This window comes from Mesoplodon mirus, assembly GCF_964341445.2.
Source record: "Mesoplodon mirus genome assembly, chromosome: 17".
In the NCBI taxonomy this organism is placed as follows: domain Eukaryota; kingdom Metazoa; phylum Chordata; class Mammalia; order Artiodactyla; family Ziphiidae; genus Mesoplodon; species Mesoplodon mirus.
The window spans coordinates 64,653,871-64,679,352 of NC_138993.1; the positions used below are offsets into that span (position 1 = coordinate 64,653,871).

Sequence of the window (25,482 nt, forward strand, 5' to 3'; positions counted from 1 at the left end):
CTTTAAGGAATTTGATTTGTGATACCTAAAAGTTGTTATGTGTGCAGTTAGCACCTGTTCAACATCCTTTTGTTTAGAACAAGTTTACCAGAGTACCTGGAAATGTTGGCACTTTTAGAAAAATGGCAGAGAACCTGAAAATTACTCTTTCTTGGTGGAACATGAAAACTATACCATATAAGGACAGAGTTCTGCTCTTGACACCAGTACAGTGGAATATACAAATAAAAAAATTAACTTTCTTTGTTGGAGACAAGTTAGAAAAGATAAATAACAAGGTAGAAAATTTAAATTATAGATCTCATATCATGCAGAGGTAATCACTGATTGTTTTGGATTTACACCTTTCAGACTTGTATCTATGCATATGTATGAGTGTGTATTTTATGCATACATATACATATTCTATGCATGTATGCAGAATATATATTCTACCTACAGCAGACATACATGTGACATATATGCCTAAATATAAAATGATCCTCTGTGACCCCTAAGCTGTTAGTAAATGTTAGGATACCTGCTTACCCAACTTTGTTCAGGTTGAAGTAGCAGAGAGAGAGATTCCTGCTAGATGTTGTAAGAACCTTGAATAAAGGCAGTGCCCTATTGTTGGAAGATAACTAAGGGAAATACAGTAATTGTATAGAATCCTTTCATATATACATATATATTTTTTTTCTTTCTCCTTTCATATATTTTGTTTTGTGATCTTTTTCATGTGACATTATGCTATAAACATTTAAATGAGATGATTTTGAAAAGAAGTGAGCCTTAGAGCCCTTAATGAAAAGTTTTTGTTTCAAATCAAGTAAAGCATTTTCTTTTCTTTATTTATTTTTAACATCTTTATTGGAGTATAATTGGTTTACAATGGTGTGTTAGTTTCTGCTTTATAACAAAGTAAATCGGCTATACATATACATATATCCCCATATCTCCTCCCTCTTGCATGTCCCTCCCACCCTCCGTATCCCACCCCTCGAGGTGGTCACAAAGCACCGAGCTGATCTCAATGTGCTATGCAGCGGCTTCCCAGTAACTATTTTACATTTGGTAGTGTATATATGTCCATGCCACTCTCTCACTTCGTCCCAGCTTACCCTTCCCCCTCCTCGTGTCCTCAAGTCCATTCTCTATGTCTTTATTCCTGTCCTGCCCCTAGGTTCTTCAGAACCATTTTTTTTTTTTTTTTTTTTAGATTTCCATATATATGTGTTAGCATACGGTATTTGTTTTTCTCTTTCTGACTTAACTTTACTCTGTATGACAGTCTCTAGGTCCATCCATGTCACTACAAATAACTCAATTTTGGTTTTTTTATGGCTGAGTAATATTCCATTGTATATATGTGCCACATCTTCTTTATCCATTCATCTGCCGATGTACACTTAGGTTGCTTCCATGTCCTGGCTATTGTAAATGCAATGAACATTGTGGTACATGATTCTTTTTGAATTCTAGTTTTCTCAGGGTACATGCCCAGTAGTGGGATTGCTGGGTTGTATGGTAGGTAGTTCTATTTTTACTTCTTTTATTTTTAATACATTTATTTATTTTTATTATTTTTAACATCTTTTTTGGAGTATAATTGCTTTACAATGGTGTGTTAGTTTCTGCTTTATAACAGAATGAATCAGTTATACATATACATATATCCCCATATCTCTTCCCTCTTGTGTCTCCCTCCTTCCCACCGTCCCTATCCCACCCTGTAGGTGGTCACAAAGCACCGAGCTGATCTCGGTGCTATGTGGTGCTATGTGCTATGTGGCTGCTTCCTATTAGCTATCTATTTTACATATGGTAGTGTATATGTATCCATGCCACTCTCTCACTTTGTCCCAGCTTACCCTTCTCCCTCCCCATATCCTGAAGTCCATTCTCTAGTAGGTCTGCATCTTTATTCCCGTCTTGCCCCTAGGTTCTTCATGACCTTTTTTTTTTCTTCTTAGATTCCATATATATGTGTTAGCATACGGAATTTGTTTTTCTCTTTCTGACTTACTTCACTCTGTATGACAGACTCTAGGTCCATCCGCCTCACTCACTACAAATAACTCAATTTCCTTTCTTTTTATGGCTCAGTAATATTCCATTGTGTATATGTGCCACATCTTCTTTATCCATTCATCTGTTGATGGACACCTAGGTTACTTCCAAGTCCTGGCTATTGTAAACAGTGCTGCAATAAACATTTTGGTACATGTCTCTTTTTGAATTATGGTTTACTCAGGGTATATGCCCAGTAGTAGGATTGCTGCGTCGCATGGTAGTTCTATTTTTAGTCTTTTTAAGGAACCTCCATACTGTTCTCCATAGTGGCTGTATCAATTTACATTCCCACCAACAGTGTAAGAGGATTCCCTTTTCTCCACACCCTCTCCAGCATGTATTGTTTGTGGATTTTTTGATGGCCATTCTGATTGGTGTGAGGTGATACCTCACTGTAGTTTTGATTTTCATTTCTCTAATGATTAGTGATGTTGAGCATCCTTTCATGTGTTTGTTGGCAATCTGTGTATCTTCTTTGGAGAAATGTCTATTTAGGTCTTCTGCCCATTTTTGGATTGGGTTGTTTGTTTTTTTTGATATTGAGCTGCATGAGCTGCTTGTAAATTTTGGAGATTAATCCTCTGTCAGTTGCTTCATTTGCAAATATTTTCTCCCATTCTGAGGGTTGTCTTTTCGTCTTGTTTATGGTTTCCTTTGCTGTGCAAAAACTTTTAAGTTTCATTAGGTTCCATTTGTCTATTTTTGTTTTTTTTCCTTTTTTTAGGAGGTGGGTCAAAAAAGGATCTTGATGTGATTATGTCATAGAGTGTTCTGCCTATGTTTTCCTCTAAGAGTTTTATAGTGTCTGGCCTTACATTAAGGTCTTTAATCCATTTTGAGTTTATTTTCGTGTATGGTATGAGGGAGTGTTCTAATTTCATTCTTTTACATGTAGCTGTCCAGTTTGCCCAGCACCACTTATTGAAGAGGCTATCTTTTCTCCATTGTATATTCTTGCGTCATTTATCAAAGATAAGGTGACCGTATGTGCGTGGGTTTATCTCTGGGCTTTCTATCCTGTTCCATTGATCCATATTTCTGTTTTTGTGCCAGTACCATACTGTCTTGATTACTGTAGCTTTGTAGTATAGTCTGCAGTCCGGGAGCCTGATTCCTCCAGCTCTGTTTTTTCTTTCTCAAGATTGCTTTGGCTATCTGGGGTCTTTTGTATTTCCATACAAATTGTGAGATTTTCTATTCTAGTTCTGTGAAAAATGCCATTGGTAGTTTGATAGGGATTGCATTGAGTCTGTAGATTACTTTGGGTAGTATATTCATTTTCGGAATGTTGATTCTTCCAATCCAAGAACATGGTATATCTCTCCATCTGTTTGTATCCTCTTTAGTAATTTCTTTCATCAGTGTCTTATAATTTTCTGCATACAGGTCTTTTTTCTCCTTAGGTAGCTGTATTCCTAGATATTTTATTCTTTTTGTTGCAGTGGTAAATGGGAGTGTTCCCTTAATTTCTCTTTCAGATTTTTCATCATTAGTGTATAGGAATGCAAGAGATTTCTGGGCATTAATTTTGTATCCTGCTACTTTACCGAATTCATTGATTAGCTCCAGTAGTTTTCTGGTAGCATCTTTAGGATTCTCTATGTATAGTATCATGTCATCTGCAAACAGTGACAACTTTACATCTTCTTTTCTGATTTGGATTCCTTTTATTTCTTTTTTTCTCAGATTGCTGTGGCTAAAACTTCCAAAACAATGTTGAATAATAGTGGTGAGACTGGACAACCTTGTCTGGTTCCTGATCTTAGAGGGAATGGTTTCTGTTTTTCACCATTGAGAATGATGTTTGCTGTGGGTTTGTCATATATGGCCTTTATTATGTTGAGGTAAATTCCCTCTATGCCTACTTTCTGGAAGGTTTTTATCATAAATGGGTGTTGAATTTTGCCAAAAGCTTTTTCTGCATCTATTGAGATGATCATATGGTTTTTCTCCTTCAGTTTGTTAATATGGTGTATCACATTGATTGATTTGCTTATATTGAAGAATCCTTGCACTCCTGGGATAAACCCCACTTGATCATGGTGTGTGAGCCTTTTCATGTGCTGCTGCATTCGTTTGCTAGAATTTGGTTGAGGATTTCTGCATCTATGTTCATCAGTGATATTGGCCTGTAGTTTCCTTTCTTTGTGAGATCTTTGTCTGGTTTTGGTATCAGGGTGATGTTGGCCTCGTAGAATGAGTTTGGGAATGTTCCTCCCTCAGCTATATTTTGGGAGAGTTTGAGAAGGATAGGTGTTAGCTCTTCTCTAAATGTTTGATAGAATTCGCCTGTGAAGCCATCTGGTCTTGGGCTTTTGTTTGTTGGAAGACTTTTAATCACAGTTTCACTTTCAGTGCTTGTGATTTGTCTGTTTATATTTTCTATTTTTCCTGGTTCAGTCTCGGAAGGTTGTGCGTTTCTAAGAGTTTGTCCATTTCTTCCAGGTTGTCCATTTTATTGGCATATAGTTGCTTGTATTAAACTCTCATGATCCTTTGTATTTCTGCACCGTCAGTTGTTACCTCTCTTTTTTTATTTCTAATTCTAGTGATTTGAGTCTTCTCCCTTTTTTTCTTGATGAGTGTGGCTAATGGTTTATCAATTTTGTTGATCTTCTCAAAGAACCAGCTTTTACTTTTATTGATCTTTGCTATTGTTTCCTTCATTTCTTTTTCATTTATTTCTGATCTGATCTTTATGATTTCTTTCCTTCTGTTAACTTTGGCGTTCTTTTGTTCTTCTTTCTCTAATTGCTTTAGGTGTAAGGTTAGGTTGTTTATTTGAGATGTTTCTTGTTTTCTTGAGGTAGGATTGTATTGCTATAAACTTTCCTCTTAGAACTGCTTTTGCTGCATCTTATGGGTTTTGGGTCATCGCGCTTTCATTGTCATTTGTTTCTAGGTATTTTTTGATTTCCCCTTTGATTTCTTCAGTGATCTCTTGGTTATTTAGTAGTATATTGTTTAGCCTCCATGTATTTATATTTTTTACACATTTTTTCCTGTAATTGATATCTAGTCTCATAGCGTTGTGTATGGAGAAGATACTTGATACGATTTCAGTTTTCTTAAATTTACCAAGGCTTGATTTGTGACCCAAGATATGATCTATCCTGGAGAATGTTCCATGAGCACTTGAGAAGAAAGTATAGTCTGTTGTTTTTGGATGGAATGTCCTATAAATATCAATTAAGTCCATCTTTTTTTAATGTATCATTTAAAGTTTGTGTTTCCTTATTTATTTTTATTTTGGATGGTCTGTCCATTGGTGAAAATGGGATGTTAAATTCCCCTACTATTATTGTGTTACTGTTGATTTCCCCTTTTATGGCTGTTAGCATTTGCCTTATATGTTGAGGTGCTCCTATATTGGGTGCATAATTGTTTACAATTGTTATATCTTCTTCTTGAATTGATCCTTTCTTGAATTGATCCCAAAGTGTCCTTCTTTGTCTCTCGTATTAGTCTTTATTTTAAAGTCTATTTTGTCTGATATGAGATTTGCTCCTCCAGCTTTCTTTTGATTTCCATTTCCGCAGAATATCCTTTTCCATCCCCTCGCTTTCAGTCTGTATGTGTCCCTAGGTCTGAAGTGGGTCTCTTGTAGACAGCATATATATGGGTCTTGTTTTTGTATCCATTCAACCAGCCTGTGTCTTTTGGTTGGAGCATTTAATCCATTTATATTTAAGGTAGTTATCAATATGTATGTTCCTATTACCATTTTCTCAATTGTTTTGGGTTTGTTATTGTAGGTCTCTTCCTTCTCTTGTGTTTCCTACCTAGAGAAGTGCCTTTAGCATTTGTTGTAAAGCTGGTCTTGTGGTGCTGAATCTCTTAGCTTTTGCTTGTCAATAAAGGGTTTAAGTTTTCTGTTGAATCTGAATGAGATTCTTGCTGGGTAGAGTAATGTTGGTGGTAGGTTTTTCCATTTCATCACTTTTAATATGTCTTGCCACTCCTTTCTGGCTTGCAGAGTCTCTGCTGAAAGATCAGCTGTTAATCTTATGGGGATTCCCTTGTATGTTATTTGTTGCTTTTCCCTTGCTGCTTTTAATATTTTTTCTTTGTATTTAGTTTTTGATAGTTTGACTAATATGTGTCTTGGAGTGTTTCCCCTTGGATTTATCCTGTATGGGACTCTCTGCACTTCCTGGACTTGATTGACTATTTCCTTTCTCGTATTAGGGAAGTTTTCAACTATAATCTCTTCAAATATTTTCTCAGTCCCTTTCTTTTTCTCTTCTTCTTCTGGGACCCCTATAATTCAAACGTTGGTGTGTTTATTGTTGTCCCAGAGGTCTCTGAGACTCTTCTCAATTCTTTTCATTCTTATTTCTTTATTCTGCTCTGCAGTAGTTATTTCCACTATTTTATCTTCCAGGTCACTTTTCCATTCTTCTGCCTCAGTTATTCTGCTATTGATTCCTTCTAGAGAATTTTAAATTTCATTTATTATGTTGTTCATCAGTGTTTGTTTGCTCTCTAGTTCTTCTAGGTCCTTGTTAAACGTTTTTTATATTTTCTCCTTTCTATTTCCTAGATTTTGGATCATCTTTACTGTCATTACTCTGAATTCTTTTTCAGGTAGACTGCCTATTTCCTGTTCATTTGTTAGGTCTGGTGGGTTTTTACTTTTCTTCTTATCTGCTGTGTGTTCCTCTGTCTTCTCATTTTGCTTAACTTACTGTGTTTGGGGGTTTCCTTTTCACAGGCTGCAGGTTCGTAGTTCCTGTTGTTTTTGGTGTCTGCCCCCAGTGGCTAAGGTTGGTTCAGTGGGTTTTGTAGGCTTCCTGGTGGAGGGGACTGGTTCTTGCGTTCTGGTGGATGAGGCTGGATCTTGTCTTTCTGGTTGGCAGGACCACGTCCAAGTGGTGTGTTTTGGGGTGTCTGTGAACTTATTATGATTTTAGGCAGCCTCTCTGCCAGTGGGTGGGGTTTTGTTCCTGTCTTGCTAGTTGTTTGGCGTAGGGTATCCAGCACTGGAGCTTGCTGGTCGTTGAGTGGAGCTGGGTCTTAGCTGTGAGATGGAGATCTCTTGGAGAGCTTTTTCTGTTTGATATTACGTGGAGCTGGGAGGTCTCTTGTGGACCAGTGTCCTGAACTCGGCTCTCCCACCTCAGAGGCACAGGCCTGACACCTGGCCGGAGCATGAAGACCTGGCTGGAGCACAAAGACCCTGTCAGCCACACGGATGGCTGGCAAGTTGGTACTAACTGTTGGCAGGCGGCCTCAGTTCCTCTTAGACCACTCCATAGGGCTGCTTGAGTGTCCTCACAGCATGGTAACCAGATTCTGCTTGAAGGGAGATGAGTAAGGGGTGACCCAGAGCCGAGTGCGTGTATTGGCGGCGGTGCCAGAGCAGGGGTTAGAGAGCAAGTAAAGCATTTTAAATCAAAACCAGTAAGAGTATTTTTCTGGTGAAACTTGGTTTGTGATACTCTTTTTTCCCCCCCAGTTAATTGCTGCATATTTATTTAATGAAGTGTGCAACTATTTTATTTTATTTTATTTCATTTTTTTCACAATTTTTTTTTTTTTTTTTTTTTTTGTGGTACACGGGCCTCTCACTGTTGTTGTCTCTCCTGCTGAGGAGCACAGGCTCCGGACGCGCAGGCTCAGCGGCCATGGCTCATGGGCCCAGCCGCTCCATGGCATGTGGGATCTTCCCGGACCGGGGCACGAATCCGTGTCCCCTGCATCAGCTGGCGGACTCTCAACCACTGCGCCACCAGGGAAACCCACATTTAATATTTTATTAATTTCCATGAGAAGAGGTACAACATTGGCAATGTTTTTATTTTTTTTCACACACACACACACAGTATTTTATTTTTACAAGAGATAAACTGACACCAAGCATCGTAAATGGATGACCACAACAAAAGAAACAATGATTGCAGTTACCAAACACAAAACACACTCATACTGTGTCATAATATTGACATTCAGTCCAGTAATCCTCCACTGTAACAGCTCTTTTACTTTGCAGTGAAAATTGAGTTGTATAATTTTGCCTCTGAGTCCTTGTGGGATTTTTTTTTTATTCAAACAGAAAGTCACAAAAATTATAATCATCCTTATCAGTTCACTCAGTTCCATGTAATTAATTTTTTTTCATCTTGATCTTTTGTTAGCACTTTTATGAATTCATCAGTTTTCCATTAGAGTTCTGAAAATGCTTATTCATTCAGTTCAGCAGTGTAATCAGTTACCAGAAACCTGTACTTGTCAGTCTTTTCCATGAATTCCTTGAGGATGAAACCCTTTTATAGGAACATTTTTGCAAAAGCATCAGAGTACACCCAGAACTCTGTAAATGACAAAAGACTTAAAAATGACCATGGTTAAAGATTTGATGAAGGTTCATAATAATGCAGTTGACAAGGAAATTTAGTTATTTCTGAGATATACATTTTAAAGTAATAACTAGAATTATGACTTATAGCATTATACCAGAACATGTAAGATTTTTAGAAATTTCATGTAATGTCTGAAACATTTATATTAACATATTTCCATACAAATACCCCAAAGAAAGTTTAGTATTAGTTGTGTTTTTTTGTCTGTTTGTTTTTTTATACTGCAGGTTCCTATTAGTCATCAATTTTATACACATCAGTGTATATATGTCAATCCCAGTCGCCCAGTTCAGCACACCACCATCCCCACCCCACCATGGTTTTCCCCCCTTGGTGTCCATACGTTTGTTCTCTACATCTGTGTCTCAACTTCTGTGCAGCTATTTTAAATGTAGTAAGAATTGCATTGCAGCAATGGTAAAACCTATACTAAGAAACGGATAACTACACTTATAATTGAGAAAGGTTTGTGGTACTCATTTTTTTTTTTTTTTAAGAAGATGTTGGGGGTAGGAGTTTTTATTAATTAATTTATTTATTTTTGCTGTGTTGCATCTTCGTTTCTGTGCGAGGGCTTTCTCTAGTTGTGGCAAGCAGGGGCCGCTCTTCATCACGGTGCGTGGGCCTCTCACTATCGCGGCCTCTCTCGTTGCGGAGCACAGGCTCCAGATGTGCAGGCTCAGTAGTCGTGGCTCACGGGCCTAGTAGCTCCGTGGCATGTGGGATCCTCCCAGACCAGGGCTCGAACCCGTATCCCCTGCATTAGCAGGCAGATTCTCAACCACTGCGCCACCAGGGAAGCCCTGTGGTACTCATTTTTAAGGCAAACTGATCATTTACTTTTTTCCTGCTTTCTTTAATTTAAAAAGAATTTGCTTCTAAATGGTTTCCTGGGAGTGTTGACAACTCTGGTTACACTGTGGGACATTTGTATACTATAGTCTTTGAGATCTGATTGAGGCTTGAAATGTATGCGATCAAAATGATGAGTTTTAAGAGTCTTAAGAATGCATCAGTAAGGCATGTGGTCTACATAGATCCCTTTCGCATACTTGCTCTTTTCACTTTTGAGCTCCTAGATGGCTATATTCTAGGATTTTGCATTCCAGTTAGTTATTGGAATGCTTCATCATAGTGTACTTTTCTTATCTGTATGTGAACCCTCAGCTCTAACTGTGAAATCAGCGATGCTGTAGAAGAATTTAAGCTTAGCTGTTAAGAGAAAAGGGTTAAGGGACTTCCCTGTTGGCACAGTGGTTAAGAATCCGCTTGCCAATGCAGGAGACAGGGGTTTGAGCCCTGGTCTGGGAAGATCCACATGCCGCAGAGCAACTAAGCCCGTGCGCCAACTACTGAGCCTGCGCTCTAGAGCCCACGAGCCACAACTACTGAGCCTGTGTGCCACAACTACTGAAGCCCGTGTGCCTAGAGCCCGTGTTCCGCAACAAGAGAAGCCACCGCAATGAGAAGCCTGCACACTGCAACGAAGAGTAGCCCCTGCTTGCCGCAACTAGAGAAAGCCCGTGCGCAGCAACGAAGACCCAATGCAGCCAAAAATAAATAAATAAAAAAATAAAACTTGTAGGCTGCTAAATATAAGTTGAAAGATGCCTTTGTATCTTGAATATTAAACCAACTTTAGTTTTTAGAGAAATTTGACAGCTTAATTCTTGAAGAAAAATATGCTTAATACTAATTTAATAGAATAGGTCTGTCTTTGAAGTCTATTTTAGCATTTAAAATTTTTAAAAACATAGGAGTTTATTCTTTGTCTTTTTGGGGGAGTTTATATTGTGCATTGCAGGATCTTTCTGAATTATGGTTTTAGAAGAATAAAATGATTGTTTAGTCACAACTATGAAAATCAAGCAACCTCATGGAGAGAGAGAGACATTGGGTTGCTAGGTCTTTTATTTTGGGTTGGGGGCTGGGTAGGGTGTAAGTTTGTATAGTTGAAACTGAACGGCGTTACTTGCCTTGTTTGGATTTGAATCAGAGGTTTAGTAAATGATGTAACCGAGTAGTAACCTTACTTAAAGGTAAAATAATATGTTGAAATCCTGAGTTAATATATGAAGCCTTTCTGTATTATGTTTGCTGGTTTTACTCTTTTTTCAATCAGCAGTTTTAAAATGATGGTAGGTATATAATGAATGAAGAAAAAATAGGTTTAGATTAGTGAATAATGGAACATGGAGATTTATTAATTTGGGGCTTATGATAGAATGATCAGGAAAGATATTAGGGGATTCTACTTACTAGAACATGACTGTACAAATACCTCTTCAACCCACCTTTCAGTTCTTCTGGATGTATACCCAGAAGTAAAATTGCTGGATCATAAAGTAATTTTACTTTTTTGAAGAACCACCACATTGCTTTATCCGTAGTGGTTGTACTATTTTGCATTCCCACCAGCAGTGTTGCAAGGGTTCCAATTTCTCTCTGTTCTCCTCAACACATTTTCTGTTTGTTTTTTTTTAATTGTAGGCATTCTAATGGATGTGAAGTGATATCTAGTGGTTTTGATTTGCATTTCCCTAATGATTAGTGATGTTGAACATCTTTTCATATGTTTGTTAGCCATCTGTATATCTTTGGAGTGTGCCGTTTATTTTTGCCGTGTGATTTCAATCAAGTAACTTAGCCTGTTATGTTTTACTTTCCTTATCTGTAAGATAGGAATGAGAATAGTACCTATTACATAGGGCTGTTGTGACAGTCAAAGAAGATGACGCTCAGAAAGTGATGCTTATTAGTACAGTGCTCCTAGGACATGGTTTCCATTGTACTCATTTTTAGATAGTTGTTTGGAACTTGCATTGACTTTTCTATACAAATGGTACTTACTGGGGTAGCTAGCTTCTAGGTCTGACCTATGACTGCTGTGTTAACTCCATTTGACACAGCTGTTATTTTAGTATTACTAATAGTATCCAGAATTCTGAGAATAGGAACCAGCTAGCATTTTTTTTCTGGATGAAGGGCCAGCCTGGGCCAAATTGTGAAATAGATGTATTTTATCTTTGACATCCTGTGATGTTCTGTAACCAGATTCTTGTGCCTTCTTGCTTATTCTAGGACTCTGCCTACTGATGCTAAGTCCTCTCTAGTCCACAAAAGTATTCTGTGTTCAAAGTTCATACCACCTCCTCGCGTCAGCATTCTTATGCCCCCAAAACAGCTTGTATTTTAGGAAAAGTGGCCAAATTTAAGATATTTGTATAAAACACTGGTAGATTTCTATTCCTTGTGATATAAGCATTTTTAACCCTAAAGAATATCAGATTAATGGAATTTCAGGCAAGTGTCTATGATAGCACACACATTGGGCAGCATGGCGGTTAGGTATGTGGCTATGGGGCTCATCCCCAGGCAGGAAGGAGACCATGTTTTTCTGAGTGGATCAGATTTCTCATGGCTGCTTCTTTTTTCAAGTTTGTCGGCCAGGGGTCCTTGGCTCCTGATTTAGGGAGGAGAAGTAGAAGAGGTTTGTCTTTATTGGAAAATGCTGGCTCTATTTAGGATCATATCTAAAGTTTGGAGGCTGCTTATATATTGATATTTTTACACACCAGTCATAACCATGCACAAGTGTAATCAGAATCTTGAAAGCAGTTATTTCTGAAACTCGAATCTTGCCTTAGATGCATCCTAGTTTAGCTTCACCTAAGGAGTTGGAAGCAGGTAGTTAGAACAGAAAAATGGCTACTCTTTTGCAAAGACAACTAGGGTAAGATACCGTATGTGGGTTGCTTAATTCCTTTGGCTGTAAATTTCATGACTGTACGTCCTGCCTCTGTTTTTATTCACAGCCAGTCTATTTAGCCACAGCTGCAGCCTCCTCTTTTCTTTTGAAAAGTGCATGGTTACAGGGAAGATCGCAGAGGTACCTGCTCTGTGGGGATTAGCACATCTACCAGTTAGCTTAGATTCAACACACTTGCCTAGCATGCCAGTCAGAAAACATTGCCCCCCCTATAGTGCCAACCCTCTGACTTCCTGTAGGAAATACCAAGGAATCCATGAATTTAATATGTAGATAGGGAAATAGAAAACATTCACGGGAGTGAAGCAGTATTATTCAGCAGAAAAAGATAATGTTACAAGGCTCATTTCTGAATGGTCAAGAGCTTAAGGTATTGTAAATAAAAAAAAAATGTTCAGGAAGTATCAGGGAAGGACACTGCCGGTGTGGGAGAAGATGTAGTCAGAACAGAAGCCCAGAAGGCAGGGGAATTGAAAGGGTGTTTTGCCTTTCCCAAAGGTGACAGCATTTGACTAGGACAGCGGGTAGCTTTAGAGAGGAGGAAGTAGGGTATGTTTCTGTTTTGGCTTTTTATTTGCCGGTTAACAAGAAAGTGATTACCTGTGACAAACAGGTGTGACCTCAAACAGTGAAGTGGCTTCTTTAAAAGCGAAAAAAACAAAAACAAAAAACCCAAGAATCTCTTACCATCTTAAATTGAAACAGACTACGTACATGGTCTGTGTCTGTGTACTCCAGCGCTCTGAGTGCAGCTGGTGATGTTTCTTAACTGTTGATAGAGAACTTACTGCACAAGAGTTAAAGTTTTACAATCTGACAGGAACTGGAACTCTCTTTTGGTACGTTACTGTTAGCACTGTTATCTCTTTTCCACTATAAAAATTTCAACAAAACACATGTATAAAGCACGGTCACGTATCAGGTTCAGTTAGGGAGCAGGCCGCCTTACGCCCCTGTGTACAGAATTAAAAGTAGTTCGTCTCTTCCCTGTTTAACGGTTAGGCTTTTGCCCTCAGAGTCCAGTGCTAGAATGTGGTCTACTGTAGGAGGTAGTTCCATCGATGAAAGCTTGACTTAAAATTGTTCAGCCCTTTGTAATGTCAGAAATATCTCACGGTTCTCTCATACTTCTGTGCTAATAGTGAATCTGTATTGTAAGGGTACTTGGATAAAACTTCCCCTTTATAGTCTAAGGATGAATATGTGTAAAACACAGTGGTAGAAGAGTTATTTTCATCGTCTATGTTATGACAGTCTCACAGCAGGTAAGCATTACCCCCAACATTTTATTATGAGAAATTTCAAAGATAGCAGTTGAAAGAATTTTACGGTGAACAATCATGTCCTCCCCGTCTAGATTCTAAAATTAACATTTTACTATGTTTTATCACATTTATCTGTCTCTGTCCTTCCATGTATCCATCAGTTTATCTTTTTTAGATGCATTTCAAAAAAAAGTTGTAGATTTTGGTTTACTTTTTCCCAGATACTTCACCTTGCTTCTTATTAACTAGGAGGTAATTGTATTGGGTTGGCCAAAAAGTCCGTTTGGGTTTTTCTGTAACATCTTACGGAGAAACCCAAACGAACTTTTTGGCCAGCCCAATAGATAAAATGAAAGGTACAGATCTTAGGGATACCAGTCCTGAGTTCTGATATCCATGCAGCCTGTTAAAGAGAAAAATTACTCATGACCCTTGTTAAAGACCTTAAGGAGGACTTTATTCGGGGCGGAGGGGGTGGCGGCTGTCACGGTAGGTGTTGGGGGCACTGCCCTGGGCTCTGGCAGTGAGAGAGTGAGAGAGAGAAAGTTTGGGCTCCAGTCTGACTCTAGAGAGGACAAGTGGGATTTCTAACCAAGGAGCAGAGGTGGCGCGTGGTCCCTGGATGCGAAATTACAAAGAGGAAGCGTTAGGGAGAGGGGAGGGTCTTGCTAGAGGGACTCAGCTGAGTTCTTGGTGAAGGCAGGCCAGAGTAGGGGAGGGGGAATTCGATCAGATATCAAACTCAAATTTGTTCAGATACCAAGGGTGGGGAATCTTAGCAGGATTCTTGCTCAACCTGGATTCTGCAAGGAGAGAGAGGGAAGCCCAAGGTTGGGCCTTAGTCAGAAAGAAGATTTACTCCGAGGAGCCAGTCTGAAGTTTTGGTGTAAGAGAGTCTTTGTCAAAGCCAAACTCCTGTCAAGATGCAGAACAGGACATCATCCTCTTGTCCTTTACCAGGCGGTCCCGATCCTACCCCTACAGGCAGCCGTTATGCAGATTCTCTCCGTCATAGATTAGTTTTACCAACGCTAGATCTTCATATCAACAGAACCATATAGTATGTCCTCTTTTGTATAAGGCTTCTTTCATTTGGCATGTTTTTGAGATTTTTTCATGTTGTTATAGTCATTGGCAGTTCATTCCTTTTTATTGCTGAAGAGCAGAAGTTGGCAAACTTTTTCTGTAAAGGCCCAGAGAGTAAAAATTACAGGCTCTGCGAGCCGTGCAGTCTCTGTTGCTCCTGCTCAGCTCTGCCACTGCAGTGCAAGAGCAGCCATAGACAAAACGCAAACACGTAGACGAGACTGTACTCCAATGAAGATGTATTTTAAAGACAGGTAGTGGGCTGGAAGGCTGTGACTTTCTCTTTCTACTGTAAAAGAGGGGAAAGCATTCAATATTTCATCATTAATCCTATCCCTGAAGAATATTCCAATGTATGGGTATACCATACTTTATCCATTCTCATATTAATGGACACCTGGGCTGATTTTAGTTAGCATGAAAAAAGCTGCTATGAACATTATTCTGCAAGGCTTTTTTTAGACATGTTTTCACTTACTTTGTCTAAATACCTAGGAATGGAATTGTTGAGTCACAGGGTAATAAGGTGTATGCTTAGTTTTAAAAGAAACTGCTAGGCCCTTTTCTAAAAAGTAATTTAAAATTTACACTTTCATCAGTAAAGCATGAGAGTTCCAGTTGCTACATCCTTGCAAATGTTTGGTGTTGTGAGTCTTTAATTTTATACGTTTTGGTATGTGTTAGTAGTATCTCATTGTGGCTTTAATATGTGTTTCTTTGATGATTGAGGTTGTTTAATACTTTTTCATGTGCTGCTTGTTTATTCAAATACCTTCTTTGTGAAGTGTTCAAATATTTACCCACTTAAAATTTATTGTTTCCTTTTGTTAGAGTTCTAGAGTGTTATGTATATATTTGTTTTTCTCCTTTATTCTGTTAGTGTGAAAAATTACATTGATATTCTGAAGTTAAATCAACCTGGAATTATTGGGATAAACTTTTCTTGGACATGATGTATTATCCTTTTTTAGATATTGCTGGATTTGACTTGCTAGTATTTTAAGAAGTGTGCATCTGTGTTCATTGCTCTGTAACTTCTTTTTTGTAATATCGTTGTCAGATTTTAGTGTTAAGGTTGTACTGAACTCAATTAGTTAGAAATTGTTCCGGTCTCCTGCATTGTCTGCAAGAATTGTATAAAATTGGTGTGATTTCTTCTTTAAAGTTTGGGAGAATTCACCAGTGAAACCATCTTGGGTCCCAGAGTTTTCTTAGTAGGAAGGTTTTTGATGATTAATTCAGTGTCTTTAATCAATACAGGGCTATTCAGGACTTCCTTGGTGGTCCAGTGGTTAAGAGTCTGTGCTTCCACTGCAGGGGTTGTGGGTTTGATCCCTGGTTGGGGAAGCTCTGCATGCCATGCAGTGTGGCCAAAAAAAAAAAATTAGGGCTATTCATATTTTTTGTTTGTTTCGTCTTGTTTTAGTTTTTGTACGTTGTGTCCGTCCATGAATTTGTCCATTTTACCCATGTTGCTGATTTTGGTTCTGTGAAGTTTATAATATTATTATTCTTTTAAAGTCTGTAAGGTCTGAAGTGATGATTCCTTCTTCATTTCTAATGGTGACAATTTGTTTTTTTGTTGTTGTTGTTGTTTTTTTCCCTCTTGATCAGTATAGTTAGAGTTTGGTCAATTTTGTTGGTCTTTTGAAGGAACCAACTTACGGATTTGTTAATGTTTTCCATGATTTTTCTTTATTATTTCATTGATTTCTTCTCTTTAGACTTCCTTTGGGTTTATTTTTTGCTTTTCCAGCTTCTTAATTTTAAACTATCAATGATTTTAGGCCTCTTTTCTTTTTTAATATAAATTTTTTTTTCTTTTTGCGGTACTTGGGCCTCTCACTGCTGTGGCCTCTCTCGTTGCGGAGCACAGGCTCCGGACGTGCAGGCTCAGTGGCCATGGCTCACGGGCCCAGCCGCTCCGCGGTATGTGGGATCCTCCCAGACCGGGGCACGAACTCGTGTCGCCTGCATCGGCAGGAGGACTCTCAACCGCTGCGCCACCGGGGAAGCCCCTAATATAAGTATTTAAAGCTGCACTTCTCACATTGTTTTATTTTCATTGTCATTTGATTTGAAATGTGTTCTAACTTTCCTTCTGGCTACTTCTTTGATGCATGGATGATTTAGATGTTTTAATTTTAAAATATTTCATGGTTTCCTTAGTACCTTATTGATTTCTAATTTAATTCTGTTGTGCATAGGGAGCATACTCTCTCTGAGTTCTGTCCTTTTAAATTTATTTAGATTTGTTTCCTTTTGAATGTATGTAGACTGGTTTTGTAACCCAGCATAGGCTCTATCTTGCTGAATGTTCTATGTGCACTTGAAAATAATGTGTATTCTGCAGTTGCTGGGTGTAATGTTTCTGTTAGTTTTCTCATCAGTTACTGAGAGGGAACTTTACCTGGTGTGGAAATTGCAGACTTTCCTACCTTTCCCTTTAATATTGTCCTTTTTTTCCTTTATGTATTTTGAAGCTCTGCTGTTAGCAGCCTGCACATTTATGACTGTTAAATTCTCCTGATGATGCCCTCTCCCTGTCCTTCTATCAATTCCAGAAAGGAGTATTGCAATATTCTCAAAAAATTCTGAGGAAAAATGATTTTTAACCTGGACTTTCATATATAGAAAACTGTTAGGGTAGTTTTTTGTAATTATTTGGAAAGTTTCCTGTTTCAGTGTTATGGAATCTCCATGGAGAGCCCACTGCTTTATTGGGAGGTGGGGTTTTGCCAACTTTCTCTATGAAAATTGTTCTTTTTAGATTTTCTGTCTCTTTCGGACTGGGTTTGAGTTACTCTCTTGAGTTTTCAAATTTATTTGTAGAGAATTTAGCAAAGTAGTCTCAATTTAATTTCTTCTATCTCTTTGATTATTTTTCACTTACTGCTTTTTGTATTTGAGCTTGTTTCCTTTTCTTGACTAGGTTAGAGGTTTTTATTCATTTCTGCTAAGAAGTAAGCTTGACTTAACAATTTTGATCTTTTTTGGTTTCATTAATTTCTTTTTTTTTTTTTTTTTTTTTTTTTGCGGTACGTGGGCCTCTCACTGTTGTGGCCTCTCCCGTTGTGGAGCACAGGCTCTGGACACGCAGGCTCAGTGGCCATGGCTCACGGGCCCAGCCTCTCCACGGCATGTGGAATCTTCCCGGACCGAGGCACGAACTCGTGTCCCCTGAATCGGCAGGCGGACTCTCAACCACTGCACCACCAGGGAAGCCCCATTAATTTCTATTTTTGTCCTACAATTTTTTTTCTAACTTTGAATCTCATAATTAATTCATTTTTCACCTTTAATTTTTATTGAACCACTAAGGTTATGAATTGTCGGTTCTGAACGGTAGTATTTTCAGTATTATTATTTTCTAGATATTTTGCAATTCTTATTTTTATATTTCTTTGTCATAAGAGTTGTTGGAGGGTTTAAAAATGGTGCACAGAGCCTAGGTGGAAAAGCCCTATTTTCTGATTTACTATTAATTTCCAGTGTTAAAACATTTTGATGAAAGAATGTTTTTACTACTTCCATTTTTTGGAATTTATTACTGTCTTATTTTTGGCCTAAAATGGCTGACTTCATGAGTCAGGGACTTGAAAATAGATGTACTCTTTCGTTTCTGGGACAGAGTTTGGCATATCAATCAGATCCACCTTATATTGTGGTCTTCCTTTTCTTGCCTTTTTTTGGGGCCACTTGATCTGATATGAACAGAGAGGTTGAAGTCTTCCACTACTAGTGTCCTTACCTCTCTGTAGTGTCTCTTATAATTTCTGCTTTATAAATGGTTGCTGCTTTTTTATTTGATGCACAGATATTCGTAATATGTCTTCACTATATTTCTACACTCCCCCTTTTTTGCTCTGTTTAATGCTTTTTTTTTGGCCATGCTGAGTGGCTTATGTGATCTTAGTTCACCGAACAGGGATTGCATCCAGGACTACGGCAGTGAAAGTGCTGAGTCCTAACCACTGGACCGCCAGGGAATTCCCTCTGTTTAATGTTTTTAACCTAAATTCTAATTATCTGATGTTAAGATAGTGAACCAAATTTTATTTGCATTTGCCTGGTGAGACTTTGACCATACTTTTAGTTTCAACTTTTTGGAATCACTTCATTTCAGGTGTGTTTCTTGCATAGAGTTGCGTTTTGCTTTGTGATCCAGTATGAAATTCTTTTAAATAGGTGAGTTAATAAGCACATTTATACTTATTGGTGTGACAAATATATTTGGTCTGAGTACTCTTATTCTATTTTTCAGAGAATTTTTGTTATTTGGCCTGTATTATTTTGTATATACTATTCTAATAGTTTAGAAGGTTTGTATTTTTCTTCTTGGTTATTTTTATAGGTTTATTAACTTAGCCCTCTTTCTTTGGGCAATATATATTAGTTTCCTACAGCAAGGAAGGATATTAGCATGTTTCTTCCTCTTCTTTCCCTTTCCCCTACCACTTAAGACTTGTTAATGAAATTGTAATTATTTGCCTGTTGCTCATTAGTGGGTGATGTTTCCTGATTGCTTTAGCTGTGATTGGTGGGAATTAATGAACTTACTTTCTCATCTTTTCTCCCCTTTATTTTCTCACTTCTTGATAGCTGTATCCCTTCTGCATTGGCAGCGCATACACTCTACCCTATCACTGTAATTCCCTGGTTTGTTTTAGTCTCAGTTCTACATTGGCTATATTTAATGTGTACCAGCATTCCTTTGACCATGCTTTCTCTAGCCTTTTCTTGGTGAATTCATCCAATAGTAGTTTCCTTGAGGGGCTCCTGGGAAAATTTTCTGATTTCTTCTATGTTCAAAGCTGTTTGTACCTTTTATACTTGAAGGATGGCTTGGCTAGATGATAAGATCCTTTGTTCACACTTTTTCTGCATATCTTATAGTTATTTTCCCATTTTCTTCTGCACTGAATATTGCTATGGAAAACCTGGGGCCAGATTGTTTGGTTTTGGCTTGGCTGTCCAAAAAGCCCTTATCTTTTGGGCGTGTTGATTTTACTAGGATGTATCTCAGGGTTGACCGTCTCAGCCACTGTGCCCTGGTGCACCTACTGTGCACTTTTCAAGACATAGATTCATCTTTTATTTCAGGAAAGTTTTCTTAAATTTAATCTGAATTGTTTTGTTATATTGGTTTGGTTTTCTCCTTCACAGATTCAGTTAAGTACTGGTTGTATCCTCTTTGCTCATCATCTATAGCCATAATTGTTTTCTCTATAGTTTTTTAAACTCTATTTCCATTTCATTTTATTAGGTCCTTATTTTTTCCCCATATGCTTCTTCTCCCTTGTGCTTCTTCTCATTTCATCTTCACTTCCATGATAGTTTTAATTTGTTCTTATTTTTCTTGAGTTCTGATTACTCACATTTTTACCTCTTCCTTGTCTCACTCTTTGCTGAGTTCTTATTGTGCTTTGTGATTACCCTTAATAGAGGTGATTGGATTAAAGTTTTAAAAATTTATGCCATAACGTTTGCTTAGAATTTTCATATATTCTTTGGCTATGTTGTTTTGATGCATGTTCATCAGGTAAGTTTTGGTGTTCTTTTCCTGTTTTTAATTTAAAATTTAAACGGCTTTTAATTGAGACTGTGCCAGATAAAAAACATTATTGCTCAGCATAAAATGACTTGAATTACCTTGCCCTGGCTATCTGTGGGACAGTCCTCTGGTGTGTGTGTGTGTGTGTGTGTGTGTGTGTGTGTGTGTAAAGGGGTGCTGGGGACAGGCAGCTTCTATACTTAACAGTTGCTGTACTTTCTGCTTCACTGTTTCCACAGACATTCTGCTTCCTGCTAAAATGGCCTTTCTCTATAGCCCTGCCCTCTCTGTTTCTCTGAACCAAACTGTGTCCAGGAGGTCGTCTGCTGCCAGCCCTGTTGCCCCTCTGCCCACTTCCTTTGCTACACCAAAGGGCTGTATCTTTTGCACTTCTGGGTGAGCCCGCCACTTGCAGAGAGCACACGGTCTCCAAGTTGCCTGGGATGTGTTGCCCAGGGCTCTTTGCTCTTGTCACTCATTGTATTTTCTCTTTCTTGTCTTCTCCCCAGCAAGGCCTCTGCATTATCTCCACCGTGTCTGCTCCAGATCTCATGCTTCTTGTACTAGGTACAGGATGTAGGTTGTCACTCACTTCAGGGTGAGTCCATTCTCATAGTGTATTTTGCTGGCATTTTCTGTGATCTTTTCTCTTAGGGCTTTCTCACTGTTTGCTCTTCCTCTCATCTTAGATTCATGGCTGCTATTAGTTAATTGTAGCAGCCTTTGAACAGTCTCCTTGTATTTGTTGTGCTGAGAATGCTGTGTCCCCCCATACGTCACCCCGCCATTTACCTTGTTTTGTGTGATAGGCAGGAGGAGAAAGCTGATGCTCCACGGGGCATATTATATTGGAGGTCTGATGAACTCTTTAAAAGGGCCTCTAAGGTCCCTGTTTTGAGAACAGACTTTTAGGGGAGTAAGGTAGAAGCTGGGAACACCTTATGAACACCTTTTGAAGCTGTTACAGCTGTTCAGGTGTATTAATGGTGGACTGCATCACAGTGGTAAGTGTGGAAGTGGTGAGGAACGGTTAAGTCTGGATAGATGTTGAAGGGAAGATGATTTGGGGCTTGCTAATGGAGTAATGGAGTGTGAGAGAGAGGGGAGCCATTTGCAGCTGTGCGTATTGTGTGTATCTCTCTTTTCAAATGCTCCTCCTTATTGGGGAGCTCACGCTGGCTTTAAGTGGGTGGGACCTGTTCACAGGAAGACGTTCCCTACGTGCCTGTCATCCTGCCCAGTTGCCCAAATGAGCAGGACTTCACACAGTTAACTTACCAGGTGGAGTCCTTTGGTGTTTAAATTCTGGGTGCAACTGCTTTTCCTGTGTTTATTGCAGACCTGTTGTGGAGGTCTTGGGTACCCGTGGGCTCAGCCCTGCTTCTCTTCCTGGGCCCAGCAGCACACGTCAGGGGCCTTCCACATGCGCATTTTCTATTCTGCTTAGAGACGAGAGTTCTTGGGCCCTGCTTGGGGTTAATGCTGCAGCCAGCTGCTCCACATACAGGGGCAGAGGCTGCCCAGCCACTGCTTAGTCATCTCACGAAGTAACCTGATGATTGCCTTAAAGGTCCTCCCGCTTGCTAAACTCAGAACCCTTGGCCAAAAAGAACAGCTTCCAAATCTGCTAGGGCCTCTTTTCAGTGCGTATTTGGATTGTGGTTCTATTAGGTTTATTCGTTATTAATGTGATCCTATTTGCCTTCTCTCTTCCAGAAATTTGTCAAAATTTCTGGTCTGCTGTAGTTTTCAGGGCTGCCATGGTTATATTATTTTTTGTAATTTTTGTGGGATAGTGGGATAGAAGACAGGAAATTCCTGTACTTACTTACTGTCTGCCGTCTTGCCCTGGTTGTTTGCACTGCTCCTTAAGAACTGGGTGAGGGGCACACAGAAGAAAAAGAATTTGGGAAGGATCAGAGTTTTTAGGTTCAGAGGTTAGAAAATGATTTGGCTAATATGTAACATACTATTCATTAAGGACCTTAATATTTCTGGCTTATTGTAATCTTTACAGCTGTTCAGTTATATGGGACATATAATATGGAACATAATTGGGTGTCATTTACTTTTTTCTTTTTGAAGATACCCCCTTAGAGAGTGGACTATGAGAAAATATAACTAAGAATGAGCTGTCTAGTTTATGTCCATGGAAAGTCTTACATCATCCATATTAAGTTCCTGATCAGTTAACTACCTGTAATCGTGAATTTTAGGAAACAACTTATCATTTTATATCTTTCCTGTATTGGGAAAAATGTATCTACCTTAAGTGTTAATGAAAGATAGGAGACAGAAGACTGCTTTGGGGAAGATACTCTGAACATTTAAGAATGAAAACATGTTTTAAATGTAGGGTTTGCATAAGTAGAAAAATTGAGTATATTGAAACATTTTCCCCTTGTACTAAATTTCAAGTGTATTTCTTTACTAGGTTGTGGTATCAAGTGCTATGCATATTGCAAGTTAAACCTCACTACTATTTATAATGGCTTTGTGTCTGTGTGCTAAATTGGAAAGGTATTTTATGATGTCACTGTTGGTTGAGTGACAGTAATATTAATGTTTCATGTTAATATTTAATATTAATGCATTGAGGCAGGAATTAGGATAATAGCTTGAAGCGTCCCCCCTTCCCCCATGAGCCGAAGGTAGTATTGGTTCATTTTTCTATGTAGCGCAGGCTAACTAAATTTGTCCACCTTATTCTAATATCTTTCTCATTTTAAACCTGCCCAAGGTGCCTTCTAAACCCCTTCCAGGATTAGCAGTTGCCAAGATGAATGCTCAGGCCTGTTGTCCAGAGAGATGGCTTTCCTACAGTGAAATGCACTTCCATAAAAAATGAGAATTTGAACCCAACAATCCATTATTTAAGTTCTCTGTCCAAGGAGGACAGTGAGAAAAATTACTACCCCCAGATTAGGTGATTCAGGAGGAGGACACTGGGACTCAGCACACAGTTGTTCTCAGGGCTAAGATTTATCCTAATGAAAGGATACAAACAAGATCAGCAGAGGGAAAAGGCACATGGGTGAAATCCAGAGGAAACCGGGTGGAAGATTCCAAGAGTCTGTGAAATCAAGCAAGACAAGCTTAATTCCTCCGAGAACCAGGGCCCGCCCAGGGTCTTTACTGGGGGCTGGCCAGGTAGGCACCTTCTGCCTAGCCCATACCAGAATGCCCACAAGGCGAGATGTTTAGCGTAAACCACATTGTTTATACAAACCGTTTAGGTAGGCCAGCCATTCTTATCAGGGAAGGGTGAAATCCACTGCTGAAACCCAACTTACGGTCGTCCGCCAAGGGCCAGGCTTGCCAGCAGGTCCTTCTAAGGAGAGGCCTCTGCTCTGCATGACGTTAGATATCCAGAGGCCTTGTATTTTCTAAATATTTAAAATAATATGAAAAGAAAGATGCCATGTGAATTGTCATCAGACTTCCCATACCAGGACTGTATGTGTCTTTCTGTTTTGATTGATACTTAAAAAAAAAAAATCAGGTTTGTAATAGTTTGTGTTGAAACCTGTGGGTGAACTGCTCGTTCTGACTGCTGAGGGTTTCTCCAGGTCCCTGAGCCTCTCACCCTTCTGAGCCGTGGCCCCATAGCTACCCACGGAGCTTTTCTTTGCTGCTGTCTTATTTTCCTGTGCAACAGGCACTTCATTGCTTTGCATAAAGTGCTGATATTAAGACACCTTACAGTTGTGGGGAAGATAATGTGGGAGGGTGGGCAGGTAAACAAGCAGTGTGGCTTTTACTGAACGGGAGCAGTAGGCTACCTAATTCAGCCTTAATTATGCCTTTCGTGGTTTTGAACAAAACTATTAAGGTGATATCACTTCTTAGGCTCTTAGTAATGGCAGAGGGAGGGGTTGAGGATGGTGGCTTCAGTGTCACATTTGCAGGGTTTGTAAAGGTCACAAGCATTTAATTCATTTCAACAGCATTGTCTTCAACATATTTTGACAGCCATTCGGGACTATGAAACTGCTCAGGAACACAATGAGAATGACCAGCAGATTCGAGAAGGTCTAGAGAAAGCACAGAGGCTACTGAAACAGTCGCAGAAACGAGATTATTATAAAATCTTGGGAGTAAAAAGGTGAGTTATAAATTTAAAATTCACATTGTTATTTTTAATCAACTGTTTTAAAGCTAATTGTTGCTCTTTTTTCCCCTCTGATTCATTTCCTTTTCTTAGGTAATTTCAGTCATAGATGAAACCCTAACCATCTTGAATATCATAAAGCTGTTTTGAATATATTACAGATAAATTTGATAGAGACTAGTCATGCAATGGTGGAGAATTAGTAGTTGGTGACAAAGAAAGGACACTATGGCATGAATAGGTCCTGGGCCTAGATTTTTTAAGAAGGGTAAAGAGGTGGGAGTGAGCTTTCTTTTGGTGGGGACAGGAGGGAGAGAGGGGCTGGGGAAAAGATAACTTCTTTAGGCCTAAAAATAAAGTGGCACTTTCAGAATGAACTTGAAGGCACAGGGAGAATGTAATCTACTCAATACCTGCTTTTATATTAGACCCACCTTCCCTGAACAGGGGAACCATCAATCTTTCAATCAACAGTCTGAAACTTTGTTCTTTCTGAGTAAGCTAATACCCAGGAGCAAAATACAAAGTGGGCTTCAAAGAGTCACTGTCTCTTTTAATGCCAAGAATCGAGTCATGGTAGTTTGGAAATTCAGAAAGTTTAAAAGTGCATCAGTGCAGTTTTCTTAAGGGAGAATTGTAAAGCTCAGGAGCACTTAAATTTGTTCCTGGTGAGATTCTGACATCAGGAAGCCTGGCGACCGTAAGGGTCACGCGGAGCGCTGGGGATGACGGTCAGCCGGTTACGATGCGTATTCAGAAAACCGGGCAGCTGACCTGCCAGTGGGATCCCCCTCCCTGCCCCTTTTGGCTCCTCCTGGCAGTATGTTGGACACTTCTTAACTAACGGTTATGAATTAATTTTACCACCCTTCAGAAATGCCAAAAAACAAGAAATCATCAAAGCGTACCGAAAGTTAGCACTGCGGTGGCACCCGGATAACTTCCAGAATGAAGAGGAAAAGAAAAAAGCCGAGAGGAAGTTTATTGACATAGCAGCTGCTAAAGAAGTCCTCTCCGATCCAGGTATTGTTTGCTTTAATGTTCCTGTTCTCTTGAAATGGCCGACTCAGTGACTGGCAACTTCTTACCTCTATTCCTTTGCCCGTCTTAGAGGCCGTGTCACGAGTGGGCCCCCTGGGGCTGACCTCGGGAGCTGGCGATGGTCCCTGAAGCCCATTTTCATGACTACCCTTGTCAGACTCTAGGGACCCTCACGTGCACAGTGCAGTGGAGACGCCACCAAGTGTGGAATCAGAAGGCCTGAGGGTGACTCTTATCTC

The 25,482-nt window shown here is 39.2% G+C and overlaps 1 protein-coding gene across 1 annotated transcript in view; it reads left to right on the plus strand.

Moving 5' to 3' along the window:
• Window positions 1-25,482, plus strand: part of DNAJC3 (DnaJ heat shock protein family (Hsp40) member C3) — an 89,872-nt gene that overhangs the window by 59,183 nt on the left and 5,207 nt on the right. Inside the window, exons 10-11 of the mRNA XM_082602400.1 lie at window positions 24,064-24,196; window positions 25,077-25,225. Coding sequence (XP_082458526.1) covers window positions 24,064-24,196; window positions 25,077-25,225 — 282 coding nt within the window. The remainder of the gene's footprint in view (window positions 1-24,063; window positions 24,197-25,076; window positions 25,226-25,482) is intronic.